This window comes from Ovis canadensis, chromosome 6, assembly GCF_042477335.2.
Source record: "Ovis canadensis isolate MfBH-ARS-UI-01 breed Bighorn chromosome 6, ARS-UI_OviCan_v2, whole genome shotgun sequence".
In the NCBI taxonomy this organism is placed as follows: domain Eukaryota; kingdom Metazoa; phylum Chordata; class Mammalia; order Artiodactyla; family Bovidae; genus Ovis; species Ovis canadensis.
In genome coordinates this window covers 132821455-132839166 of record NC_091250.1, presented here as the reverse complement: position 1 = coordinate 132839166, position 17712 = coordinate 132821455, and the positions used below count along the sequence as shown (strand labels likewise).

Below are 17712 nucleotides of genomic sequence, written 5' to 3'. Positions count from 1 at the left end.
TATTCAGGACTGATTTCCTTTAGGATTGACTGGTTTATCTCCTTGCAGTCCAAGGGACTCTCAAGAGTCTTCTCCAACACCACAGCTCAAAAGAAACAATTCTGTGGTGCCCAGCTTTCTTTATAGTCCAACTCTCAAATCCATACGTGACTACTGGAAAGACCATAGCTTTGACTACATGGATATTTGCTGGCAAAGTGATTTATCTGCCTTTTAATAAGCTGTCTAGGTTTGTCATAGCTTTTCTTTCAAGAAACAAGCATCTTAATTTCATGGCAGCACTCACCATCTACAGTGATTTTTGAGCCCAAGAAAATAGCCTGCCACTGTTTCCATTGGTTCCCCATCTATTTGCCATGAAGTAAGTGATAGGACCAGACGCCATGATCTTAGTTTTTAGAATGTTGAGTTTTAAGCCAGCTTTTTCACTCTCCTCTTTCACCTTCTTCAAGGGGCTCTTCAGTTCCTCTTCGCTTTCTGACACAAGGGTAGTGTCACCTGCATATCTGAGGTTATTGATGCATTTTTCCATAAGAGTTATGGACAACAATGAAACATCATTGAAATAAATTAGACCTAAATAAATGGAAACACAGCTTATGTTCATGGTTGAGGACTTAATATCATTAACATGGCAATACTCCCAATACTGGTCTATAGGTTCAATGGAATCCATATAAAAAAAAAAAATTTCCTTTTCCATGCAGAAATTGACAAGCTGATTGCAAAATTCATACAGAAATGCAGTGACTCAGAACAGCTGAAACAATCTTGAGAAAGAAAAAAAGCAAAGTGGGAGGACTCACATGCCGTGTAATTTAACAACAGGGAACAAGGCCGGCAGTGGCATGGGAACCATGAGAAAAGTAACACTGCAAGTCCGGAAATGAACCCAGGAGTTTGTGTCAAGGTCACCCAGGAAGGAAAGAATGGCCTTCTCAAAAGATGGTTCTGAGATGGAGAAAAGACTGTCTCTACACTAAGTGGTGCTGGGGAACCTGGAAGCTGCATATAAAGAAGTGAAATTATTAATAGAACATTTTTTTCACACAGTACATAAAAATAAACTCAAAATCGATTAAAGACCTAATTGTAAGACTGGAAACTAAAAAACTTCTAGAAGAAAACATCGGCAGAACACTTCTTGACATAAGCTGTAGCAATAGTTTTTGGTTCTGTTGATGGTTAGATAGCATCACTGACTCAGTGGACATGAATTTGAGTGAACTCCAGGAGACGGTAGAAGACAGAGAATCCTGGCATGCTGCAGTCCAGGGGGTTGCAAAGAGTCAGACATGCCTGAATGACCACCAAAACCCAAGGCAAGGGAGAGAAAAGCAAAAATAAACAGGACCAACTTAACCTAAAAGCTTTTGCACAGCAAATGAAACCACTGACAAGATGAAAAGATAACCAACTGAATGGGCGAAAATATTTGCAAATGATACAACTGATAAGGTGTTAATATCCAAAATACATAAACAGCTCATACAATGCAATGTAAAAAAATAAACAACTGGATGAGAAAATGGATCAGAAATTGCTGTTGTTTAGTTGTTAAATTGTGTCTGACTATTTTGCAACCCCATGGACTGTAGCCTGCCAGGCTCCTCTGTCCATGGGATTTCCTGGGCAAGAATACTGGAGTGAGTTGCCATTTCCTTCTCCAGGGGATCTTCCTGACCCAGGGATCAAACCCAGGTCTCCTGCACTGGCAGGTGGATTCTTTAGCACTGAGCCAACAAGGAAACCCCAGGAAATGGACTGAAGATTTTAGCAGATGTTTAAAAGCACATGGAAAGATGCTCAATGTTGCTAATCATCAGAGAAATGAAAATCAAAACCAAAGATACCAACCTCCCACCTGTCAGAATGGCCATCATAAGAAAGACCCCAAATAACAAGTGTTGCCAAGGATGGGAAGAAAAGCGAGCCCTCCTAGACTGCTGATGGGAGTGTAACTTGGTACCGCCACTGTGGAAAGCGGCATGGGGGTTCCTCGCAACACGGAAACCAGAACAACCATAGGGTCCATCAGTTCTACCCCTGGGTATGCATCTGAAGAATCTGGAAACACTTATCAGAAAAGAAGCACGCAGTCCAATGTTCGCAGCAGCATCACTTAGAACAGCGAAGATGCGGAAGCAACGCAGGTGCGCACCAACAGCTGAGTGGACAAAGAAGGTGTGAAGCAGATAGAAAGCGAAATGCCACTCAGCCACGAAAACAGAACGAAACCGTGTCAGTTCCAGCGGCACAGACGACCGGGCAGGCGTTACGCCACGAGAATGCGTGAATATGCAGCGACGATGCAGGACCCAAAGAACTCCACACACGCATGGACAGCACAGAACGGGAGCAGAGTCCTGGGTGCAGAGAGCGAGCCAGTGGCCACCAGCGGGGGGAGGGAGACGGGAAGGGGTGAGATGGGGCTGAGATGGGGCAGCGGGTTAAGAGGCACAGACTGCTAAATGGAAGATAAACGAGCCGCAAGGGTGTATCGCACAGCACAGGGGACACAGCCAGCATCTCATAACAAGTCTAAATGGAGGATAACCTATACAAATGCTGAAAGGCTATGTTATACCCCTGAAGCCAATAGAATATTGTCAATCAACTGTACAAATGCTGAAAGGCTATGTTATACGCCTGAAGCCAATAGAATATTGTCAATCAACTGTACAAATGCTGAAAGGCTATGTTATGCGCCTGAAGCCAATAGAATATTGTCAATCACCTATACAAATGCTGAAAGGCTATGTTATACGCCTGAAACCAACAGAATATTGTCAATCAACTGTACCTCTATAGAAAATTTTAGTGGTGCTGGGAAAACTGCGTTTCCACATGCAAAATAATGAAGTTGTACGTTACACCACATATAAAAATTGGCTCAAACAGATCAAAGACTATATGTAAGAGCTAAAACTTTTACAGCAAAACATGAATCTTTGTGGTCTTGGATTAGGCAATAATTTCTTAGGTGTGACATGAAAAACATAGCAACCAAAGACAAATATGAGCAGTTCCTCATGAGGTGTGGCCCGGCAACCCCACTCTGAGTATCAACCTGGGAGAACTGAAACATAGATTCACTCCCAAAATTAAAATTAAACGTTTCTGTGCTTCAAAAGATTTCATCAAGATAGTGGAAAACTCTACAGAATGCAAGAACACTTTTTCAAAGCATGTGTCTGTCAAGAGTGCATAAGTTCCTGGAATATAGAAAGGACTCTTACAACTCAACAGAAGAAGAAGATAAATCACCCAACTAAAGAATGGGCAATGTATCTGAAAAGACATGTTTCCAAAGAAAACTATATAAACAGCCAGTGAACACATGAAAAGATGCTCAACGTCATTAGTCATTTGGGAAATGCAGATTAAAACAATAATGTGCCATTTCATACCCATCGTGATGATAATAATTAAAAGAAAACAAGTGTGGGTGAAGATCTGGAGAAACTGGAGCCCTCGTGCATTCCTGGCGACAACCTAAAATGCTGCAGGCACTCTGGAAAACAGGTCAGCAGTTCCCCGGGCTGAATGACCCAGCAATTCCACTTTAAGGTGGCTACCCAGGAGAACTGAAGCATAGATTCACACAAGCATTCGTACATGGATGTTCACACATACTAGCCTAACAATGGAAGCAACTCAAATGTCGGTCAGCTGATAAACAGATCAACAAAACGTAGTCCAGCCGTGCAATGGAATTAATCTTTGGCCACGGAAAGGAATGAAGGACCGTCAGGTGCCACGACGTAGACGAACCTTGAAAACACTAAGCTGTGACCGAAGCCGGTTACAAAGGCCACTTGTATGATTTCATTTCTTTGAAAAGTCTAGAAAAGTCTCGGCAAAGCCATGGAGACATAAAGTAAATGGTTGCCCCCGACTGAAGAGGTCTTACTGGGGGAGTATGTGGGGTTTCCTTACGGGGTGATGAAAACGTTCTGAGACTGGACAGCGGTGGCGTTTGCACAACTCTGCGAATGCGCTAAAAGCCACTGAATTGTGCACTTTAAAAAGAATAAGAAGATGTTTCTCTTGTAATCATTTAGCAAAGGCATGTTCAAGAACTAGCTCAAGCTAGAGGCCCATCAATGGTGGGTTGATTCAGTAAATCAGGTCAGAGGTGTCCAGGAAGGATAGTTAATGATGCTGGAAATGCTGAAATAGTCAATAAAAAGATAGCATTTTAAAAATTAGAGCCATCACACGTACATAAACGAGGTATTGCAAAATATAGTCAATGCAAAGCATTACTATTACCTTTATCTGAGCAGCACGACTATGAATAAGTTGGTATTTTGCCAAAGTGTCTTCTAAGATCAAGCACTACTTCTGGGAGCAGAAGACGCGCTTAGGCTGAGGGGAGGACGTGCCTGCAGCAGGTGCCGCCGCAGCCCTCCTGAGGCCCAGAGGCTGCGTCTTAGTGGAGGGACGGCACCCTCTGGGGCCCCAGAGAAGCCTTTCTGAGCCAGGTGCGGCGGCAGTAGGGCAGTAGGCAGCTCCTCTGCAAGGAGCCCGGGGCGGGGCCCTGAGCATGGGCGGAGCTATGAGAGCCACGAAGCCTGGGGCTCACCTTATGTCTTGAGACAGCAGTGAAGTCTGGGACTCCCCTGGGGGTCCACGGCTAAGACTCCACACTCCCAATGTAGAGGGCCCTGGTTCAATCCCTGCTCAGGGAACTGGAGGCCATATGCTGCAAGGAAGACCCCACCCAGACTCCAAATAAACAAAACAGGGAAGCCAGTGAACTCGCCCAGAAGACTGAAGCCAAGGCTGGCCCGTGGGCGGTGGCTGGGGCAGGTCGCAACTGCAGCCTCCAACCCACGCCCCCTCCAGCTGCTCTGCAGAGTAGGGCGTGTGTGCATGTGAGTGAGTGTGTGTGTGTGAATGGAAAGAGAGCCGAAGGCTCCATAAAAAGACTGGTCCGAGGCAGAAAAATCAATAAAGTGCTGCCCACAGGGAGCCCAGTGAGGCTTGGAAGGGCCACAGAGAGCAAGCGAACAGAACAGTGGAGGCTGGGCCCGGGACCACACCTGGGGGCTGAGCCTGGGGCCTGGCTGGGGCAGCCTGCTCCCCAGGGGCCAGCGGATGGGCATTATTTGGGCACCAGGAACACCAGGAACACGGCCCAGGGTGGTCACTCTTTTGGAAGGGCACGGGTCCTCTGTAGGCAGCTGCTGGACAGACAGGCTGGGGACGGAAGAGGGTCCCAGGGAAGAATCAGGCCCTGTGTGTGGGCCCCAAGAGCCCAGTCTAGAGCCAAACGCATTAAAGGTGGAGCTGAGAGGCCAGCGGGCGCCCAGCAGTTCGCATCTGCGATGGGGGCAGGAAGGGTGCAGGCGGGACGTGGCCGGAGCCCCCAGGCAGAGGGATGGCAGCTGGGAGCGGCGAGGGTGAAGGCGCGGGGCGCCGGCCGGCCAAGGGCTCCCCGCCCCCCGCCCCGGGGAGGCTGCCCTCCCATCGCACCGTCACTCAGTGTCAGATCCTCCCGCTCACCAGGATGTAGGAGCCCTGGCGCCTTGTGTACCGATGCTGTACCGATGCCCAGCTGGCTTCCAGCTGTTTCCCGCCACTGTCTTTTACAGAAGGCGGCACAGATCCCCGGTCACAGCTCCCCTGAGGTTTGAATCACTAGGAAGCATCGTTTTTCTGGTAGCAAGATATTGTGCAATTCCAGACAGTCACATGAACCCTGAGCGCCTTGTCCAGCCTGTGTCTCTGCGCACAGTCAAAGGCATTGCAGCAAACCTCCCAAAGCGCGCCCTGGGCAGGGACACACGGCAAGTGTCCGATTCCACTGTCAGAGGAGGGGAAAAAAACAAGGAGCCTTTGACAGAAACAGAACGCTCTGACGTTCTAAGGGTCTACCGAATACGAGAAAACACACCTGGAAGAACCAATAGCAACACGAGCTGCTCCAGCCGTGACACCACACGGCCGAACCTGCGAGTCTCTGGACGCGTCCAAAGAAGCAAGCAGGCCGGACATGTGACTCAGAGATGGGGCGCCTGCGGGGGTCTCTCTCCCCCTGGCCTGGGCCCTGCGTCCTCCGGGGTGACGGAGGAGCCACCCAGCCTGGGGGCCCCGGTCCGGGAGGGGGCGGGGGCCGCTCAGAACTGCGGTGAAGACCCCCCAGGAAAGCGCAGGTGCTGGAGACAAAGCCTGTTTCCTCCAGTTCTGAGCACAGACCACGGGGCACAGGATGACTCGAGGGCTCACCGTCCAGGATGGTGAGCTTTTCCACTCAAATAAGCCCCAACTTTCACCTCCTCTGAGGACCGGCCGCGACCCCAGTGACGTATCCCAGCCCTGACGGCGCCCAGACCTGGTTCCGCGTAGGGTCTCAAACCCATTTCTAGAACGTCGCGCTAGAGCTCGGGTTCTTAGAAGTGGTCATTTATTTGTGCGTTCTCTGTGTATTCCTTTGAAAATAGATCCTGTTCATCTTCCACTTTTATTTTTTTCATCTTTCAATTTTCAACGAAAAGATTTAAAAAGTGAAATCCCAGGTGTGTCACACGTTAGGGAGAGGCCGTCGTCGTGGGAAAGCACTGGAAGTCGTCTGGCTGGACTGCCCACTGACCGAGCAGAGCCGTCGTCCCTTTCCTGCGGCCAGCAGGGGCCCCTGGGCACCTGTCTGTCCGTCCAGGGGCGGGGAGGGGAGTCAGGGGCCCCACTGTGCTTCCGTGGTAGTGCCTCTGACGCTGAGGCTTCCTCTCGGAAAAGACCTGTCCCCCAACCTGCCCTACAAAGCCCCCTGGGGGCCCCCACCCCCTCCCTCCCGTCTTCCCTCCTTCGCCCCCTCTGCTCTGCCTGGGGCCCCTCCATCAGGGTCTGGGGCGCCAGGAGGCGGCCAGCTGGCGGGAGGAGCCTCGCGTGAACCCAGGGGTCTCCCAGGCCAGCGCTGGCAGGAGCCGTCCTGGCGGCCTGGATTCAGTCCTGGCCCCCCACGGTGGCCGCGGCCCAGGCCAGGTCTGCCTCCGGGCCCAGAGCACGGCCGCTCACCATCGGCTGCGATTTAGTTAGAAAGCCAGACACTGGGGAGGCCCCGTCTAGGAGAAGGGCAGGCCCCTCCCGGGGACCCCCGCACCCAGCGCTGCCCCTTGGGCCTCCCGCCCACTCAGCCTGGCTCCGCGCGCTCACCCCAGGTGGGCCGGCATGGCCCCGTCACTTGGGAACCAGCGGTTTTTAAACGTTTCTTGTTGGAGCATCGCCGCGTCACGGCCTCGTGCTGGCTTCTGCTGCCCAGCAAAGGGGGTCAGTCACGTGCACACGTATGTCCACTCACCCTCAGGCGCTTCCCACTCAGGACGGGTCACCGCAGCGCATGAGCTGGAGCCCCCGGGCTGCACAGCTGTCAGTAGTTGCCCACCTGACGCGTGTGCGGCAGCCCCGGTCTCCCAGCGCCCCCCGTCTCCCCTCCTCGGGGTCCCTGCATTTGTGAACAGCTCATTCAATGACCATCACAAGGCCTAATCTGGTTTTCAATTCTAATTAATTCCAGGTTCTCCTCTGTGTTTAAACTGCTCGATCGTTCTTGTTTCTGCTTCCAGAGCCAGGATGTGGGTGGGAGACTCCGGGGCTCCGTGTGGCGGCGGGGACAGCTACCGTGGGCTCCAGTCTCGGGCCTGCCACCCAGCCCCAGAGCGGCTCTGTGACCCGGGGGCAGTGATGTGCAGGCCCGGGAGGGAGGGAACCGGGCAGTGGGCGGGCAGGGGGCACCTAGAGTCACACAGCCTCCAGGACTGGCTGGAGTTAGACCCGGGCCCACCCTGTCACCACACCCCAGAGGTGGTCCCCCCTCCACAAAGGGGTGGGCAGGGCCAGGCCGCGCCCCCGCGCCCCGGCTCATGGAGTGCTCAGGCAGGCCATGCTGGGCCCTGTGCCCACCGTGCCAAGCCTGGGCTACCCGCCCCGTACCCTGGGTGCAGGACATGCCCCCCGCAGCCCCAACGGCCAGCACCAGAAGCTGGAGAAGGAAGCGCATCCTTCCAGGCCGCAGGGGCCAGTGGACAGCGGTGGCCCTGACGTGAGGCTATGACTCCCTCTGCCAGAGGCAAAGGGGCTTCAGCGATGCGTGGACCCAGCAGGTCAGAAGGGCAGCCGTGGGCCTCGGGGAGGGCTCCCAGGGACAGGCACACGGCAGTCCCCTCTGTGTGGGGAAGCGGCCAGTGGCTCCAGGGTACTCAGCGTACAGCCTCCTCTCTGCAGTCACCACTGCTCAGGGGTGGACGCAGGGCACCCCCAGGCCCCTGCGGTCCCCACCCAGACCCAGGCCGCAGGAAAGAGGAAGACGGCACGCACTGGGGGGTGCAGAGCCGTCTGCTCGGGAGAAACGCTGGGGCGACAAGTCGGTCACCCTGTCCAGCTGTCACCACGCTCAGGGGTGAGAGGAAGTGGAGGCAAGGCCAGGGAGTGGCGAGGCTGGGCGGGCGCGGGGAGGGCGGTCAGGACGGCTGGCAGCCAGGGACCTGGCCTGCAGAGCCCAGCAGGGGGAAGACACAGGACGGCAGAGAGCGACGCAGACGCGCAACCAGGCCGCTGAGACGGGGAGGGACGAGGGATGGGTCCCTTACGGCACCTCCTCATGGCGCCACACGCACTGGGGACTGCTATTAGCCGTTTGTAGATGGCGAAACTGAGGCTCAGGGAGGCGGGTGACCAGCGGCCCACAGGCGCCTCCCTCCCTGGACCACCGTCCGCAGGGAAGCACCAAGGGCCGACAGGCCCCCGGGGGAGGCGACCCCAGGGCCCACCGTTGGCCACCCGTGCACACAGCGAGGGAGGAGCACGTGGCCAGAGGCCTGCCTGCCGGAGTCCCGTCGCTCCACCCCAGGGAGGACGGGCACCACCAGCCACGGGCCTGAGCGACGCAGGGCAGACCTGGGCTTCCGGGGGCGCCACGGCCCTTGGCCAGCACCCAGCGGGCCTGTCCGTGCATTACGATGGCAGCAGCCCTGACCACCCCACCCTCTCCGGGGGGTGCAGATGGCCCCAGAAGACACACCAGCCTGGGCCTCTCACCACGCAGGGGAGAGCAGAGGCAAACTCAGAGAGCCGGGAGGCGTGGGGGGAATGTCCCCCAGCCTTGGGGTGGAGAGGAACGAGAGAGGTGGAGGACATGAAGCTCTAGAGTGCTCATAAGCTTAACTAAAGGATCTAGAAATCAAGACGTCAGCAGGGCCTCCCTGATGTCTCAGTGGTAAAGAGCCCACCTGCCAATGCAGGAAACACGGGTTGGAACTCTGGTCTGGGAAGATCCCACGTGGGATCTTCTTCTGGCCTAACTAAGCCAGTGAGCCACAGCTGCTGAGCCTGCGCTCTAAAACCACAGCTGCTGAGCCTGCGCTCTAAAACCGCAGATACTGAGCCTGCACTCTGGAGCCCGGGAGCCACGGCTGCTGAGCCTGTGCTCTGGAGCCCGGGAGCCACGGCTGCTGAGCCTGAGCTCTAAAACCGCAGATACTGAGCCTATGAGTCACAGCGACCGAAGCCCACGAGACCTAGCGCCCGTGCTCAGCAACAGGAGGAGCCCCCGCAAGGAGAAGCTCTCGCACCGCAGCGGGAGAGTAGTCCCCGCTCTCCGCAACTAGAGAAAAGGCCACGCAGCAGCAAACACCCAGCACAGCCAAAATAAATAATAAATACATAAAATTAATATTAAATGGCATCAACAAATAAGGCCAAAGGGCAAGTAACAAACTGGGGAAAGCTAGCTGCAGCAAAGACCCCAGCCAGAAGGAAGCCCAACTTCTAAAAGGGTAAAAAGTGGGAAGTCACTCTGCAGAAGAGACGGGAGGAAGCACGCAGGGACACGACCACCAGAGAGAAGGAACCAGAGCGTCCGACTCCACTCTGCCTCCCAAGAGAGCCAGGCAGCCTGGGGGTCCTGGCTGCGCCGCGGGGCACGGTCACCGCCAAGGGAGGTGCAGCCCTGCCTTCGCCGGGGGGACTCTACGGCTAATGGCCGGTTCCAAGAGGCAGAGGCAGGATCTTAGGGAGAGGGACCACAGGCTAACCGCACATGGATAAAACACGGAAACAATTAACGTGTCCTTATGACAGAGTACAATTCTATGAATATTGCCTTTTAATGAATTTTTCAGATAAATGATCATAAGATAACATTCAGTGAAAAAAAATAAAACTGCTCATCATCCAATTTGGAACGGTTTTTATTTCCTTCTCTTACTCTTTTTTATGTTTCCATAAGCTTCTACAATGAACCACAATGGGCCACAGTCATAATCGGAAACAAGAAAGTCGATGTTCTTTCCAGAAGGCGTGTATGCTTGGTCGCTTCAGTCGTGTCTGACTCTCTGCCACTCCATGGACGGCAGCCCACCAGGTTCTTCTGTCCGTGAGATTCTCCAGGCAAGAGTATTGCAGTGGGCCACCACGGCCTCCTCCAGGGGGTCCTGCCCTCTCGGGGATCCAGTCCGAGTCTCCTGTGCCTCCCGCATTGCAGGCAGACTCTTGGCCCCCTTAGCCACTTGGGAAGCCCCTTCAAGGAGTCAGAAGACTGTAAGCGCACTTTAGTGAAGTGTCCACAGAAAAGATGGAGCAGACCTGGGTCAGGGCGAGTTTCCATCTTCTAGACAATGAGCTCTCCTGCTGGCTCGAGGATGTGGAAGGTTCTGGATGAGGAGGTGCGTCTAGATGGAGAATAGCAAGCTTTTAAACGTGCTGAGTTCTAAGGTTAATCTTTGAGCACTGAAAGGGTATGAAAAAGGTGTAGAAAGAGAAGAGCTGAAAGACACTTGGCTCTGGAACACTCTGCCCAGGACTGTGACAGGGGCACCGTCCCCTGCCCTAGGCAGCAGGGGAACTGGCCTGTGTGCAGTGGGCTGGGGGTCGTGTGGGGTCCTCCTGGCCTGGGCCTCGCTCCAGGACCCACCTGCGGGCCTGTGTCTGCTCCCCGGCAGCCCTGCCCTTCCACCCAGAGGCCAGGGGCTGCTCGAGAGGCAGACAACGCTCCGGGCGGCCACTGGGCGCTTGGTCCTGAGAGCAGAGAGGTAGCCGTGGCTCAGGGAGCCCTGCTTGAAGGTGGCACAGCGGCCTGAGGCTGCACCCGCCTCACTCGCACACGGGCCGCACCCGAGGTCGCACCCGAGGTCACTGGTCCTGCCGCGCATGGCAGGGCCACAGGGGCACCTGGTGGACCGGCCGGCCTCACGGTCAACCTGAGACGACGGCTCGTCCCGGCCGAGGGACAACCAGGGAGGAGGACGCCGCTGGGCCGACGGGCTCTCGCTCAGGCGGGTCAAGGGGACCCTGGAGGGCGCCCTGGACCCAAGCGGGGTGCCGGCCTCCTCGCGGCTCCATCTCTTCCCTCTGCCGGGGGGAGGGGGTCACCCGTGGCAGACGCGAGCCCGTCTACAAGGAGCTGCACTCAGACGGCACTGCCACCACCAAGCAGCACCAGCAACCTCAGCATCTGATGTCTAGGGATCCTGCCAAGAGGGTGATCACCTGTATCTGTCTGTCTCTCTGTCCCAACCACTCAAGTCAGATCACGCTCCGCGAGGTCAGACCACCTCTCCCGCAGCTGGCTCAGTCATCCAGCCGCCCGCCTGTGACATGAATGAATGATATGCCCGGTGGCGCTGCCCGCGGCAGGGATGGGCGCCACCTGCTGACTCGATTCCCAGTGCAGCGCAGGGACCCGGGCGTCGCTGTCCACGGTCCTGCCCACCCGCCCCTATCTCCGCGGCCCACAGGCTCCAACATCTGCAGGAAATGCTTCCTTGGGAGACGGCAGTGACTCTCAAGGGCTCCCTGGAGGCAGCTTCCTCTTCTCAGCTCGGCAGAATTCCACGTTTGCACCAAGCCAGGGGAGGTCTGGGAGCTGCCGGGAGGCGTGAATGAGCAGTGTCCAGGATGGGACACGTCAGGAAAACAGGACGGGATTCCAGACCTAGACACAGAGCAAGAAAAGGGGGGAATCAGAAACTGAAAGGTCCGTGTGTCCTGTCAAAGAATCTGTGATGGTTTCATATCACCCTTGCAAAAAACGATTCACTCACCGATCAGCTCTGGGCCACTGAGTCAGAGGCCCCAAGGGAGGACACTGTCCCTGGGTCGTGGACAATAATTTGTCCCCCTGGACTCGATGAGGCCAGGCTTGGCCCTAAACAAGGGCCTCATCAGAAGCTGTTCATTGCAGCGCCGTCTGTAGAAACGAGACTAGAAACAGCAGGGCCTGACTGCACGGTGATCCAGCCACACGGTGCGGTCCCACATGGCCAAAAGTGACCACAAGGCCATCTCTAGAAACTGTCACGGATGGGCCTGCAGACTAGAGGGTCAGGAAAGCACAGTGGGAAGGATGAGGCCCTCTAGAAACTGTCACGGATGGGCCTGCAGACTAGAGGGTCAGGAAAGCACAGTGGGAAGGATGAGGCCCTCTGCCAAAGAACAGGAGGGGGAACACTATCTGTGTGTGCATTTGTGTGTCTATGTCTCTGTGCGTCTGTGTGTGTATGTCTATATCTCTGCGTGTGTGTGTGTGTCTCTCTCTGTATATACATCATTGCTTCTGTTTTTTATAAGCTGTAAAAAATTTGAAAACGGTAACTTTAGAGCAGGGGGAGAATAAGGAGGAACAGATTTCTCTGGGTATAACTTATTTTATAAATTTGTCTGGGAACCATGCAAACATTTCACATAATTATAAAGTGAAATGCAAATGGGAATATCTCTACGTCTCATGCCAAACTGAACAAATTACCCTATTGCGGGTAAGATTTGGAGATGACTTTACAGACAGAAGGATGTCAAGTGACTCGGAAGCAGTCACTCGGCTCTATCTTCTAGAGGGATGTGCCCGAAAGGTCAAAAGAACTGGTAAAAACATCTTAGACGACACGTGTCGGTGAGGGTGTGGAGAAACAGGAGCCCCGCACACGACCAGGCGATGAAAGATGCCGGGGACAGCACCCTGGAGCGTAGAGGGCCCGTGTGAGGCGCCAGCTCTACTCCGGAGGACACCCAGAGAACCGACTCGCACGGCCGCACACAAGCGCGGTCGCAGCGACAGCACTCACAACACCCAGGCAGGGACCACAGCACACGCCCCAGACACACGAGCCCAGCGCGGTCCCCCTGGAGGAGAGGGGGCCACGGGAAGCAGGCCCGGACACCCGTGACAGCCCTTCACAGGGTGGGCCTTGACGACACGACGCTCAGCAAAGGAAGCTGGGCAGTGACTCTGCTCCTGTGGAGCGTCCAGAACAGGCGAATGCACGGGGCCACAGAGTAGACTCCTGGTTGCCAGGGGCTGGGGGGGTGATGCCCACACAGGAAAGGCTGGCACGGAGCAGCAGAGTTCCACACGGGAAGAGAGGAGAGCGGCCCTGACCCCCAGGGGTCCTGCCAGCCCCCTGCCCGCTGCCGGGAGGACCTGCAGCTCTAGGGAGGGGCGCCTACAGGGCGTCTGCCCCTGCGCCCAGAGACCCCTCCCCTGGTGTCCAGCCTCCTTCCCTGCTCGGCTCCCACGGCCGCGGGTGGGGGCCTCTCCACCCCCCAACTGCCGTCAGACACAGTGCAGCCAGGATGGGAGCCTCGGGCCAGGTTCCTGCGAGAGGGCAGAGGGATGGCCATGTGTGGACCTCAGGCTGGGCCCCTGGCACCTCCTTCCTTGAAGCCCAGGATGGGGGGCATACGGTGGGCGTGGGCCGTGCTGGCTGGATCTACTCCACTCAGTCGAAGCCCAGGCTGTGGCGTGGGGATGGAAGGCGTGTGGGTGCCAGGGCCCCTCCTGCCCGGCCCGCCTGCTTCGCCTGCTCAGTAGCCGCAGGGGGAGACAAAGGGACCCTTGGGAACCCTGCCGAGGGTCTGCTGGGGGCAGGGGCGGGTCTCAGGATCCCACCGCGGCCCCGGGGCCACATGCCCAGGCTGCGAATTAGTGCAGCTAACTGCGGCCAGGGGGGCAGTGGCGCCAGTCAGGGGGGCGCCAGGCTCGGGGCCGTGGGCCCACGCCGGGCACAGCCGTGCGGAGGGGCTGACCGGGGCCTGGCGCTGCCCGCACTCGCCGGGAGGCGCCGGTAAGGCCAGAAACGAGGCGGCCTAGGCCCCTGGCGACACTTCTCGGTGGGACTCAGGGGGCGCGTGCGCGCAGGAGGGCCTGACGCCGCTAAACCGAGCAGAGGATGAGGCCGGCGGCCCTTACCTGGGGCCCGCCGGGGGCGCGGGCTGCTCCTGCGGGGCCTCCTCCTGCTGGCGCGAGCCGTCAACCCCTCCGCACGGCCTGTGCGCCGCGTCCCCCGGGGGCCCTGAGCTGTGTGCCAGGCACTTGTCGGAAGCAGGGGCTTCGGGCTCCGGCCTGCCGGGGGCGTCCTCGGAGGGCGCGGGGTCCGGGGCGCCCGCGGGCAGGGCCTCCAGCGGCCCCGCGGCGGAGCCCTTGGCGCCCACCTTGGCGGAGCGGATGACGCCGCCCGAGCCGCACTTGCCCCGCAGACTCTGGGCGGCCGCGTCCTCGCCGGCGCCCGCGCAGCCCGCGCAGCAGACGCAGGAGTTCAGGAGGCAGTTGGTGGCCGTGGCGCTGAGTCTGTGGGGGCCGCCCGCCGTGCCCTCGGCAGCCGCGGGGCCGCCGTTTCCCGGGACTCCCGGGTGGGCGAGGGCGGAGTCCAGGGAGGCGGGCGACTTGGGGTTGAAGATGACGGTGGCCGACAGCTTCATGCCCCCGGTCCGGTGGGCGATCAGCTCGGCCGTCTCGGCGTGCTCCGCGCCAGCCTCCCAGCCGTCCAGCTGCGGCCGCGAGTCCAGGCAGGGGCAGGAGGCGGGGGCCGCCGCCCGCAGCGCGGCGCCCTCGGCGCTGTTGTTGTTGCCCGAGTCCTCCCGCTTGGCCGAAGCCGGCGAGGCGACCCGCGCCTCTCGGCCCTCCCCCGTCTCCTGGGGGTCGACGCCGCCGCCCGGGGCCTCGGCCGCCCCGTCCACGTCCTCCATGAAGAACACCCTCCCCTCCTCCTCGTCGCCGGCGGGGGGCAGCTGCGCGCGGCCCGGGGACGCCCGCCCGCGGGGGCTGGCAGCCGCGCCCGGCCTGTGGGCGGGGGACGGGCCGGCGCTGGGCGGGGACAGCAGCGAGGCCATGGCGTCCCCTGCGCTGTGCACCAGGCGGCTGAGCTGCTCCAGCTCCTGGTCGTCGTTCTGGACCGAGCAGGCCAGCTCCGCGTCCGCGCGTCTGGGCTCGGCCGGGGCCAGGGCCGGGGGCGCTGGGGCGTCGGCCCGGACGGGCAACTCCACGTCCTGGGAAATGCAGAGGTTCCGCTCCAGGGTGTGCAGCTCCTCCTCCGTCAGGGTCTGCAGCAAATCCCTACAAGGGCCGAGGCACAAAGGAAGGGTGAGGGTCCTTGAAGCGACCCCCCGCCAGTCCCCAGTGGTGCCTGCAGTGATCCCCGCAAGGTGTCGATGCCTCCAGGGTCTCGGGGGCCTCGGGTCGGGACAACAGTCCTTTGGGGTGGCGGACTGATTCTAGAATGCGCTCTTCCTTAAAAATGAGATTCTGAAGCTTCTTGCTGAAAAACAAGAAAGCCCTGATTCTCAGTGGTAACTGCATTAGTAAAACCTTCTGCTAGTAAAAAGATACATGTGGTTTAACATATAGGTTTTCATCCTTTGGTTCAACAAATACTCCTGAGCACTGTCTCTGTGCCAGGCCCAGGGTGACACATAGGAAGACTGGCATGGCCCCTGCCCATGTGAGTTCTGTAAGGAAGACGCAGACAACAAACAGATAGGAGCAAAAATGGAAATACAGTCACGGCAGCGGCGGCAGCAGAGGACCGTGCCCGCCAGGAGGCGCCAGCAAACCTGGAGACTCCCTGGAGGAAGTGGCACTGAACTCGAGTGGAGTGGGTCTAATGCCACCCACTGGGATGAGCTCAGTGTGGGTCCTACAGGTCCCATGTCTCAGAACCGCTCAGCTGTGGGTTTTCATAAGCTGAACACACTCTGCAAGCAGCACTCAGATCAAGAAGTACAGTGCTCACCGTGCTCCCAGGAGCCCCCACACGGCCCTCCCCCACCATCACTCCCTGCCGTGACCACCCCACGGCCCCTGCAGTGATCACACCTGTTCTTTGCAGGTAGATGGACTCCGTGGCCCGCCCTGCTCCCGGCCCGTCACCTCTACGTTCCACACTGCTCCGCAGCCTGCGCGGCAGGCTGTCAGCCGGCCCTGGATGTGTGAGGAGGCGCCAGAAGAGACACTGGACACCCAGTCACATTGGAACTTCAGGGAAACAAAGGCTTTTTAAAAAAGAAGTGGCTTTTTTTGAAAAAAGTTTATTTGTATTTATTTGTATTTATGCTGGGTCTTAGTTGTGGCTAACTTTGATCTTTGGTGCAGCATGTGGGATGTTGAGACCTGTGGGATCTAGTTCCCTGACGAGGGACCAAACCCAGGCCCCCTGCATTGGAAGCCTGGAGTCCTAAGTCACCGGACCACCAGGAAAGTCCCAACAAACACTTAAAAAGTGTATGAATAGTTTTTAGAGTAAGTATGTCCCAAATGGCCCCCACTGGGGACATGTTTCCTGTAACGAAGTATTGCCGTGTATCTGAAATTCAAATTCAATCGGACTTGCTGCTGTTTCGCCGTGCCAGCCCTGGCAACCCTCTCTGGTGAGACGTGTAGTCGTCGTAAACCCTTCTGTTTCTCCCGGTGGAAACGCCCCGCAGGTCTTCTCTGAAGCTGTTCTACACCCCAAGGGTCCTGGCTGCGGGACCCGCATCTCTGAGCCCCTGTCCAGGGGGCCGCGGGGGTGCATTTCTGAAGCCAGGGTGCCGAGTAAAGAGCAGGTCCCCGCCCAGAGCCCAGGGCACTCAGTCTCCACGTCCTCCTCTCTGCTGAGCGTGCAGCACATTCCTCACCGTGGCTTCATATCACTTTAGCCTGCTCACTCGGGAGGCCGTGCCCCGTCCGCATGCCGACCGACCCCTGGAGACCCTCTCAAGTGCCTGCTCAGGACTTCCTTGTTGCTGGGCTAACTCTTCTTACCGATTGACAGGAGCTCTTTGTGTAATTTTGGATCCAGGTTCTTCACTGGGCGTCGTCTCCAGCTCTGCGGCCTTCTCACTCTTAACGGTGCCTTTGAACAAACTCCAGTTTCTAATTTCGGTCAGGCTGAATATGTCATGTCTCTCCGTGGTCGGTGTTTCTGTGCCCTGTTGAAGGAGTCTCTGCCTGCTCGAAGAGCACAAACATGTACCCAGTTTCTCCCTCTGAAAGCGTTGTCTTTTCACCTTTGTGCTTGCAATCAACCTAAAATTGACAAACTCCCCAGTGTAGTAACTTCCCAGATGGCGCAAGCGGTAAAGAATCCGCCTGCCAATTCAGGAGACGCAAGAGATGCGGGTTCAGTCCCTGGGTTGGGAAGATCCCCCTGGAGAAGGAAATGGCAATTCACTCCAGTATTCTTGCCTGGAAAATTCCATGGACAGAGGAGCCTGATGGGCTACAGTTCATGGGGTCACAAGGAGTCAGACATGACTGAGCAAGCGAACACACGTGAGTGTCTTAAGGATCTTCCTCCTCGTGTGGACGTTACTGGTTCGGCTGTGCACTGGGAAAAGCCAGCCACTCTCCATGGTCCTGCCACCACCCTTGGCGTGAAGGGGGTGCTGGTCGCTCTCCACCCTCTGTTCCGTCAAAGGCCCTGCGCACTGCGCCTCTGCCAGCATGACTACAGTTTATGG

General features: G+C 57.2%; 1 protein-coding gene across 1 annotated transcript in view; it reads right to left on the bottom strand.

Moving 5' to 3' along the window:
* ZFYVE28 (zinc finger FYVE-type containing 28) overlaps window positions 1-17712 on the bottom strand; it is a 95860-nt gene that overhangs the window by 10911 nt on the left and 67237 nt on the right. Inside the window, exon 8 of the mRNA XM_069593291.1 lies at window positions 14186-15328. Within this exon, the coding sequence (XP_069449392.1) occupies window positions 14186-15328 (1143 nt within the window). The remainder of the gene's footprint in view (window positions 1-14185; window positions 15329-17712) is intronic.